Source organism: Gekko japonicus, unplaced genomic scaffold (assembly GCF_001447785.1).
Source record: "Gekko japonicus isolate JY-2015 unplaced genomic scaffold, Gekko_japonicus_V1.1 scaffold872, whole genome shotgun sequence".
NCBI classification, from domain to species: domain Eukaryota; kingdom Metazoa; phylum Chordata; class Lepidosauria; order Squamata; family Gekkonidae; genus Gekko; species Gekko japonicus.
Genome location: NW_015171529.1, coordinates 658,265 through 669,053, shown reverse-complemented (window position 1 = coordinate 669,053; position 10,789 = coordinate 658,265). Strand labels below are relative to the sequence as shown.

Genomic DNA, 10,789 nt, shown 5'->3' with positions numbered 1-10,789 from the left:
CCTCTTCTTCTCCTCTTCTTCAAAACGAAGCCTTGCTTACCATATGGATGGGAGACCAGCAAGGCAGTCCGGGATCACTAAGCAGAGGCCGGCAAGGGCAAACCCACCTCCGTTTGTCTCTTGTCCTGACCTGGACGGCCCAGGCTAGCCTGATCTCATCAGATCTCGGAAGCTAAGCAGGGTCGGCCCCGATTAGTCCTTGGAAGGGAGACCAGCCAGGAAGCCCAGGGTCGGTCTGCCCAGGCAGGCAATGGCCAACCACCTCTTGTTCGTCTCTCGCCTCCATCTGGGCAGCCCAAGCTAGCTTGGCCTTGTCATATATCGGAAGCCAAGCAGGGTCCGCTCCGGTCAGTCCTTGGAGAGGAGGCCACCAAGGAAGTCCAGGGTTGCTACGCAGAGGCGGCCCCGATTAGTCCTTGGAAGGGAGACCAGCCAGGAAGCCCAGGGTCGGTCTGCCCAGGCAGGCAATGGCCAACCACCTCTTGTTCGTCTCTCGCCTCCATCTGGGCAGCCCAAGCGAGCTTGGCCTTGTCATATTACCTGAATACTGAGGTTTTACTTTAGAAAAAAAACACTCATACATTAACTTAAGATGATCCAAACAAAGTAAGGAAAGCAATCCCAAATGCTTTCATTAAAATTATTTGGCAGAGAATTCAACCCTTTAATGATGGTCTGGGCCTGGCTGGGGCGATGGCACGCATGCCCACAGAGAGGGCTCTGAGTGCCACCTCTGGCACCCGTGCCATAGGTTTGCCACCACTGCCCTATGGGGTCGCCGGGGGTCAGTTGCGACTTGACTCGTGGGGTTCCCCCCCCCACGGGTCAAACGCAGAAGAGCTGGGAGACGTTCCCCTCAGCCTGGGTCCCCCGCACTCCCCCCGTAGGCCTCGCCCGGCCCCTCCCCTCGCCCCTGACGCCTTCAGTCTTTCTGTTTATTGTCTAGAGCGCAGACAGTGGCCCTTCACCTAAGAGCAGTCAGCAGTCGCCGGAGCAAGAGCAGCGAGCAGTGCAGCAAGGCCTCTCCTTAGAGCGCAGTGGAGGCAGCGGCGCACCCCAGCTGGCCGGCTGCTGCCTGTCCGGCCCGGAGGGCAGGCTCCACTACGTGCCTTCCCTCGACTGCGCCTCGGAGCAGTGGGTGGAGCTGGTCCGCATGCTTCCGCAGCCCCTCCTCCTGCCGCAGCAAAAGGTGGTGATCGAGCAGCTGCCTTTCCTCTCCACTCACCACGCCAGCCCCGACCAGAGAGTCAAGATTCAGAGAGTCCCTCAGGTGCTAGTGTTCGGAACGGCCGCCACAGCGCTTAAAGTAGGTCCCGCCGAGGGCGCCCGCCGAGGTCCGAGAACGGCGGGCTCTGGGCGCACTTGCTTCCCGAAGAGGCAGGCCAGGGGAGCTAACCAGAGGCCCCCCCCCGGTGCCACCTCCTCCTCCTCCGGTGGGACTCGGGGGTGGAGAACCAGATGGTCTTCCTTCCCCCCCCCCCGTCGCAGGAGTTGAAACTTGGGGGGGGGGCCCTCAGCTTTGACATGAGTCTCATTTCCTTGAGTCAAGGTGGAGCTTGGCTATGGGGATTCGGAAGGACACCAGGGCCTAGGGCAGGGGTCCTCAACATGGCGCCCACCAAGTATTTTTAGAAAGTGGGCATGGCCAGACGGGGCTCTTGACCAGCAGGCCTCCTGATTGGCTGTGATTGAGACAACGTTTCAGCTGCTGCTGCCACCCAAGTGTTGGTTTTATTTTCTCCCACTCCTGTTTCCCCCTGTGATTTTTTAAGTGACCCCTCTACTCTCCTGCACTCAGGTTTCCTCTGTGTGGTTGGCTTCACTTCCTGCAGCAGCCATTCTGTGTCTGGCTCCGCCTCCCGTGGCAGCCATTTTGTGTCTGGCTCCACCTCTTGTAGCAGCCATTTTGTGTCTGGCTCCGCCTCCTGTGGCAGCCATTTTGTGTCTGGCTCCACCTCTCGTGGCAGCCATTTTGTGTCTGGCTCTTGGAAGCCATTTTGTGTCTGGCTCCGCCTCTCATGGAAGCCATTTTGTGTCTGGCCCCGCCTCCTGTGGCAACCATTTTGTGTCTGGCTCTGCCTCCCGTGGCAGCCATTTTGTGTCTGCGACCACCACTCTGTATTAGAATCCCAGAGGTGTGCCCACAAGCTTAAAAAGGTTGAGGACCCCTATCCCTAGGGGTAGGGTTGCCAATCCCCAGTTGGGGGCAGGGGATCCCCTGGTTTAGAGCCCTTCCCGCCGCTTCAGGGATGTCGGAAAGCAGGGGGGTAATGGCCACTGGGCGCTCCATTATACTCTCGGGAGGTGGGTCCCTGTAGGCTATAATGGATATCTGGGGCTCTGGGCAATGCTTCCTCTAAGCTGTGGAGTCTTGTGAGCAAAAATCCCACTTTGTGAGCTGTCTGTAAGCTGCCCTGAGACTCCTTTGGGTAGTGAAGGGCAGGGTATAAATCCAGTCCCCTCCACCTCCTCCTCTTTCCCAAAGATGCTGGAAAAAAAGAAAACCCATATGTGTAGAAGTATCAAGGTCAATTCCCCAAAAGCTAAAATCGTGTAGGATCACGGAATCTTTAATCAAGTTATAGATGTTAAAAACTGTGCATAAAAACCCTCAACTTCAGTTACATGGGTTTAGGTCCGTTCCCCTTATGTAAAAAACTCCCCAATTTTTTGGTGAAATTACACATACACACAGGGATCTCCCCATGCAGCTTTTAATACCTACAGTTCTTACTATTTACAATTTTAAAACTATGATTCTATATAACCTTAGCTTTTTTGGAATTGACCTTTCTATTTCTACATGCAGGGTTTGTTTTTTCCCCCAACCGCTTTGATCAGGCCAGTGGCCCATCCCGTCCAACACTCTGTGTCACACAGTGGCCAGAAATACCAGGTGCCCTCAGGAGGTCCAGCAGTGGGGCCAGGACACCAGGAGCCCTCCCACTGTTGCCCCCCCAGCACCCAGAATACACAGCATCCCTTGCCCCAGGAGGTCCAGCAGTGGGGCCAGGACACTAGAAGCCCCCTCCCACTGTTGCCCCCCACCCCAAGTACCAAGAATACAGAGCATCACTTGCCCCAGACATAAGAACATAAGAGAAGCCAGTGTTGGATCAGGCCAATGGCCCATCCAGTCCAACACTCTGTGTCCCGAAATCAGCGGTTCTGGAGTGTAAGCAGTGTCACCTGCAGGTACAACATATTCCTGCTTGTATCTGATACAGGGAGCTTTGGCTCTTCGCATCTCCTACCCCGGGAATCTCATCGGTCTCTAAGGTGGTCCTGGATTCAGACCTAGCTGCTGCACTGCAGACCGTCACTGCTACTTGCTGAAACTACCTTATGGCTATTGCCGTGGTTATGATTAGCTCAGTGGCAGCTCAGAGTCAGGCTACGAACAAAGACAAAACATCAGCCACGAGCCGGTTGACAAAGGCAGAGGCAAACCGGCTTTACGGGGAGTGGGGGGCAGCGGGAGTGTGGAGCGGTGGCCCTGCCAGCTGAGACAGAGGCCGGCCCCTTCCTGCCTCACCCCTCCCCTTTGCCTTCCCTCTCCTTGCCGCTTCCTTCCTCCCCAGGTCCAGCAGCTCCAGCAGGTCCCCGTGCAGCACGTCTACCCCAACCAAGTGCAGTACGTGGAAGGAGGAGATGCCAGCTACACGGCCAGTACCATGTGAGTGTGCCTCGAGGATAAAGGGGCCGTCTCTAGCCACTTGCTGACCCCAGAGAGCCAGTTTGGTGTAACGGTCAGGAGCGCGGACTCTAATCTGGGAGAACCGGGTTCGATCCCCCTCCCACTCCTTCACATGCAGCCAGCTGGGTGACCTTGGGTCAGTCACAAGTTCTTTCAGAGCTGTTCTCTCAAGGGCAGTCCTCGAGAGAGCTCTCTCAGTCGCACCTGCCTCACAGGGTGTCTGTTGTGGGGAGGGGAAGGGAAAGGAGACTGTAAGCCGCTCTGAGGCTCCTTTGGGGAGTGGAAGGTGGGGTATAAATCCAGTCTCTTCTTCCCCGGGCTTGAGCTAGCTACCAGCTAAGTGTGGATGCCTGTCTGGGTCAGGCACATACTACGGACAAAAGGGGGGGGCATTTTGTGGCAGCCATTTTGTGTTTGGCTCCGCCCCATGTGACAACCGTTTTGTGGTTGCCTCCCCACTACATGTCAGAATTCCAAAGATGGAACAAAAAGGGGGGGGGGACTTAACCCTGAAACCTGGGATCCAGAACTCTAAAGAGGTGAGTCAAACAGAGTAGGGGGCCAGCAATAAAAACTTAATGTATGTAATATAAAAAGATACATGTATTTATTAGGAAAGAATTAAAAAAACATATAAGGGCCCCATCACACCTCATGTAAAAATACCAAAATCTTACACAAAAGGGCCAGTGGACTTGACCTGACGTATTTCGGCCTGTATAGTCCATCTTCTATCCGTGTTGCATAATTGTACGCTTGTACTCAGGGGTCATTTCGTAGTAAAAGAGGTGCAGGAGCTCATTAGCCTAACTCATTAGCACAACTTATTTGCATGCGCCACACCCCCTGACATCACTGGAAGTGTGTCAGAAGGCAACTTACCTGGCTGCTTCTTGCTCCTCGTGGCCCGACTGAGGGCTGCTGGGAGCAGGGGGCGGGGCTTGTTGCATGTGCCCGCCCCCTGGGCTCCTTACTGCAGGAGTTCCGCTCCCGCAGGAAATGACCACTGCTTGTACTGTATTATGTTATCAGCCAATTCGTACCCATTGTTTTAATCGTCTGTAGTGTTTTAAACTGAAATTGTATTTATTATAATGACGTCACCCGCCCTGAGCTCGCTCGCGGGATGGGCGGGATATCAATGCAAATAATAAATAAATTTTAAAAAGTCGTCTCTGATACAAAGCTGCCCCCAAGCCTCTGAAAAGTTAGATTCAAGTCTAGGATCGACTTGGGCACCGACAAGAATTTCGGGGTATGATCTCCTGGACCTGAACTGGCTCTTCTACTGCAGGCCAACACGGCTACCCTCTGAAACTGTCTGCTGTTAGCAGTCACTGTTTTCCAGACAACCGGCAAGCATTCTGCCAGAGAGGCGGATTCCTCTTGGTCGGCAAAGACTGTGACTAGCAGGAAGAGCTGCATAGCTAGGGAGCACGCGTGCTTAGGCATACGACTAGAACGTTCCAATCTGTTCTGTCTCGATAGCTTCTCTTCTTTTCCCTTTTTTTAACAATTTTTAAAATTTTCCGTATAAGACAAACACAAAATAAACAAAGGCTGCATTTACACACAGGAAACAATCCACTTTCAGTGCACTTTCGAACTGGATTTTACTTGTGTGAACTGGCAAGATCCAGTTGGAAAGTGCCTTGAAAGTGGATTATTTTGTGTGTGTGACCGCAGCCAAACAAACATACATACAACGGGGGGGGGGGGCCTTCAGCTTGCAACATTAATCTGTCTGTCAAATTACCTCAAACATTACCAAATTGTATTTTTCAATTTTTCCCCACCTTATATTTTAAATTATATCATTGCTTATAACTAAAAAAATAGAATTGTAGTTCATATTTCCTTGTACTTCGGTTGTATGTCCACATAATTTATTTGTTGGTTTCTTCCATCCATCTGTAAAATCTTAACCATGTATTCTCAAAGTTTTCTTCATTTATTCCTACGGCTGTTATAACAGTCATTCATCTTTGCAATCACTTGCACTTCATCCAATGAAATGTTGTGATTTCCTTCTGTGGCGCGCTGGGCGACTGCTGATTTTTCTGCTTGTTTCACCATAGAAGAAAATCACAACGTTTTGTTTGATCAAGGTGGAAGTAATTGCAAAGGTTAATGGCTATTATGAATTGTCTAGAAGAGAAGCTATTGAGATAGAACAGCGCCCTGAGAACATCAGTTAGGAAGAAAGGATGTTAGAACAGCTCCCTGAGAACATCAATCAGGAGAAAGGATGTTCTATCAGTAAAGTGTGGAAACCTTTACCATATTATAAGCAAATGCAGTCCTGACCTAGATCCCCCATGCTAGCCCCATCTCATCAGATCTTGGAAGCTACGCTGGCTGGTATTTGGATGGGTGACCTCCAAGGAATACCAGGGCCGTGACACAGAGGCAGGCAATGGCAAACCCACCTCTGAAACCTCTCTTGCCTTAAAAACAGTTCTAGCTCGCCACTTAGTGGTGTGTAACGCTAAAAGAGCTAGGGCTTCTGGCTGCCAGACAATCTTAGCATCCCCTGGCTATACAACACACACTGCCACACGATAACTGATTGATTAATTAATTAACAAATACAATTACGTCACCCTCCAGTTACTTCGCAGAGAAAAGGAAATTCCAGTGATGCCAATGTAATGACGCCATTTGGGGTTCCGTCTACATAGCACAGATACAAAAAGAGTTTCCTCCTTGAGACGGTCATCAGTTGCCCTTTACAACAACAGACTGTCTCCTGATGACGCCAACAGCAAAGACCGGCGAAACGTCAAGACAGATCAGTATTTGTCAACGAATGCGGCTTTCAAGGCCGAAGGTTTTCATTAATGGTTGTTAGAACGTTCCATTCAAAAATTCAGAGAGAGACTTAAAATTACGAAACGTCTAGAGAGATCAGTGTTCATCAACGAATGCAGCTTTCAAGCCCCAAAGTTTGCATTAACGGTTGTTAGAACATTCCATTCAAAAAGTCAGAGAGAGACTTAAAATTACGAAACGTCTAGAGAGATCAGTGTTCATCAACGAATGCAGCTTTCAAGCCCCAAAGTTTGCATTAACGGTTGTTAGAACATTCCATTCAAAAAGTCAGAGAGAGACTTAAAATTACGAAACGTCTAGAGAGATCAGTGTTCATCAACGAATGCAGCTTTCAAGCCCCAAAGTTTGCATTAACGGTTGTTAGAACATTCCATTCAAAAAGTCAGAGAGAGACTTAAAATTACGAAACGTCTAGAGAGATCAGTGTTCATCAACGAATGCAGCTTTCAAGCCCCAAAGTTTGCATTAACGGTTGTTAGAACATTCCATTCAAAAAGTCAGAGAGAGACTTAAAATTACGAAACGTCTAGAGAGATCAGTGTTCATCAACGAATGCAGCTTTCAAGCCCCAAAGTTTGCATTAACGGTTGTTAGAACATTCCATTCAAAAAGTCAGAGAGAGACTTAAAATTACGAAACGTCTAGAGAGATCAGTGTTCATCAACGAATGCAGCTTTCAAGCCCCAAAGTTTGCATTAACGGTTGTTAGAACATTCCATTCAAAAAGTCAGAGAGAGACTTAAAATTACGAAACGTCTAGAGAGATCAGTGTTCATCAACGAATGCAGCTTTCAAGCCCCAAAGTTTGCATTAACGGTTGTTAGAACATTCCATTCAAAAAGTCAGAGAGAGACTTAAAATTACGAAACGTCTAGAGAGATCAGTGTTCATCAACGAATGCAGCTTTCAAGCCCCAAAGTTTGCATTAACGGTTGTTAGAACATTCCATTCAAAAAGTCAGAGAGAGACTTAAAATTACGAAACGTCTAGAGAGATCAGTGTTCATCAACGAATGCAGCTTTCAAGCCCCAAAGTTTGCATTAACGGTTGTTAGAACATTCCATTCAAAAAGTCAGAGAGAGACTTAAAATTACGAAACGTCTAGAGAGATCAGTGTTCATCAACGAATGCAGCTTTCAAGCCCCAAAGTTTGCATTAACGGTTGTTAGAACATTCCATTCAAAAAGTCAGAGAGAGACTTAAAATTACGAAACGTCTAGAGAGATCAGTGTTCATCAACGAATGCAGCTTTCAAGCCCCAAAGTTTGCATTAACGGTTGTTAGAACATTCCATTCAAAAAGTCAGAGAGAGACTTAAAATTACGAAACGTCTAGAGAGATCAGTGTTCATCAACGAATGCAGCTTTCAAGCCCCAAAGTTTGCATTAACGGTTGTTAGAACATTCCATTCAAAAAGTCAGAGAGAGACTTAAAATTACGAAACGTCTAGAGAGATCAGTGTTCATCAACGAATGCAGCTTTCAAGCCCCAAAGTTTGCATTAACGGTTGTTAGAACATTCCATTCAAAAAGTCAGAGAGAGACTTAAAATTACGAAACGTCTAGAGAGATCAGTGTTCATCAACGAATGCAGCTTTCAAGCCCCAAAGTTTGCATTAACGGTTGTTAGAACATTCCATTCAAAAAGTCAGAGAGAGACTTAAAATTACGTCTCTCACAGCTTTAAAACATTCCTTCTTACAATTGCAACAACAGGCACATCTGGATTTTTTGAAGATTTTTTTAAAAAAATAAATAGTAAATGGGAAACTGCATCCAAGAACGAAAAGATGGGAAATAATTCCAAAATGGAAGAGGTTTCTTCTTGCTTATATACAAAATTAATTGTATATTATGACAACAAGAGAGCCGTGGGACACCGTACAGGCGGGCAAATTTATTACTCCTCAACAAATAGGTTCCTTTTTAAGGTGTCTCGTGACCTGGGGTCATTTCCTGCAGGAGGGCACAGAAGCGGAGCTCCGACAGTAAAGAGCCCAGGGGGCGGGCACATGCAATAAGCCTCGTCCCCTGCTCCCAGCAGCCCTCAGTCAGAGCAAGAAGCAGCCAGGTAAGCTGCAGAGGGCCCCCCCGACCCCCGTCCAAAACAGTCCAGTGGCACCTTTAAGACCAAGTAGCACTCCAAGCCCCCCCCCCCCCCAGTTAGCAATCCAAAACAGTCCAGTGGCACCTTTAAGACCACATTTTATGCAGGTACAAGCTCTCCCTCTTCTGGAAGGACAGATTATCACGTGCCCCCCCCCCCAATAGCTAGCAATCCAAAACAGTCCAGTGTTGCCTTCTGACAGACTTCCGGTGATATCAGGGGGTGTGGCATATGCAAATGAGTTATGCTAATGAGCTCCTGCACCTCTTTTTCTACGAAATGATCCCTGCTCATGGCTATCGTTAAAAGAAATGACCATGGCTTCCCTTCTGGAATTCATTGAGCACCTTCAAGCGTAAAAATAAGACATCATAGTTAGGATTACCTCCCCCCCCCCAGCATGTTTTACACACACTAAAATATTCATTTTTTTAATATAAGAGACAAAGTGTGAAAAGCATCAGTTTTAGCCGATCCTCAAGACCAAATTAGGCAAGACGGAGGGAAATTTGGGATTGGGAAACCTCTCCCCACCCCACCCCACAGCATACAAATAACACCAGAATCAGAGAGGAGGGCCAATAAGCAGCTATTTGGGAGCATGCCCAGTGAAACAAAAAAAGTTTTCACTGGCTGGCGGAAGACACCAGCAGAGGGATCGAGATGGGTACCCGCGTTAGTCTGCCTGTGGCAACGGAAAAGACCAAGAGTCCCAGAGCACCTCAAAGACTAATGGAATTTGTGGCGGGGAGGAGCTTTCGGGAGTCGCTGCTCAAACATCTCTGAAGGAAGTGAGCCGTGTCTCACGAAAGCTCCTCCCCTGCCACAAATTTCGTTAGCCTTTGAGGTGCTCCTGGACTCTTGCTCTTTTCTGCCGATAGAGGGAGACAGACGGATCTCTGTGGGGAAGGAGTTCCAAAGTTTCGGGGCCACGACCGAGAAGGCCCTTTCTCGGGGCGCCACCAATCTAGCCTCAGATCAACCAATCAACCAAAGCAGGGCCTCCGAAGATGACCAGAGTGAACCTGTCTGTCCCTGATGTAGACAAACCAACAAAATCATCTGGTTCGGCCAGTAGGCGGGCAGGCAGGTTTCGGTGGGTGACTGCGCCTGTGGGGGGCGGGATCGACTCAGCCCCTTGACTCACCTAACTCCTCTTGGTGAGAAGTGGCTATCCTCCCATCGGGAAGGGGGGAGCAGCTGGCGCCAGCCCCTGACGACCTTCCTCCTTTCCAGACGCTCCAACACCTACCCGTACACCGAGACCCCGCTCTACACGCAGAACGCGGGAGCCAGCTACTACGAGTCTCAGACCACCCCGACGCAGGTGCCCACTCCGCCGACCTCCCAGGCGGTGGCCACCAGTGGGTCGGTGCCCATGTATGTCTCCGGAGGGCAAATCATAGCCAACCCTAGCGGCGGTGGTACTGCCGCAGCCAGCGGAGGCGGAGGAGGCGGTGGCGGTGGCACCAGCGGCAGCAGCGGAGGGAGCAGCGGCAGCGGCAGCACAGGAACCTATGTGATCCAAGGGGGTTACATGCTGGGCAGTTCAAGCCAGTCTTACTCACACACCACCCGTGCCTCCCCAGCAACGGTAAGTCATCCCCCAGGGCTAACTCAGCTTAGAGGGAACACTGTTGGGGGTCCTCTGCTCTGGGTAGCATTCTCCGCTCAAACAGAGTGACGTGAAGCCTCACAGGACCAGCCAATTGGCCTGTGCAAACCAAAGCGCGTTCTTCGACATGCTCAGAATCAGTGTGGCAGTGGTTCCCTGGGAGTGGACAGACTAGGGGGAAGATTTCGGGATTTAACACCCTAATGTATGCCTGTTCTGATTGTTCCTTTTTTCTTACCAGGGACAATAATGGTGTTGGGTCGGGGGCAGCAGGGATGTTAACAACCTCTTTAATCGAATTGCCGCTGTTTTCGGTGGAATGTATCTATTCATTTATTAAAACATTCATATTCTGCCTTTCCTCAAGGCATCTCACAGTAATCGTTGAAAGGTTTTCTGTTAAAACCAGAGGTCATTTCGGGGGGAACGCGAGGGATCGGAGTTCTCCTGGGTGAGGTACGGGGGGCGGGGCACATGATGAAGCCCCGCCCCCTGCTTCCGGCCGCCCCGCTTCCGGCCCTCATTGAGCCAGGAGGAGG

General features: G+C 49.8%; 1 protein-coding gene across 1 annotated transcript in view; it reads left to right on the top strand.

Moving 5' to 3' along the window:
• Window positions 1-10,789, top strand: part of RFX1 (regulatory factor X1) — an 86,767-nt gene that overhangs the window by 45,803 nt on the left and 30,175 nt on the right. The window contains 2 exon segments of the mRNA XM_015419521.1: window positions 3,582-3,676; window positions 9,872-10,229. Coding sequence (XP_015275007.1) covers window positions 3,582-3,676; window positions 9,872-10,229 — 453 coding nt within the window.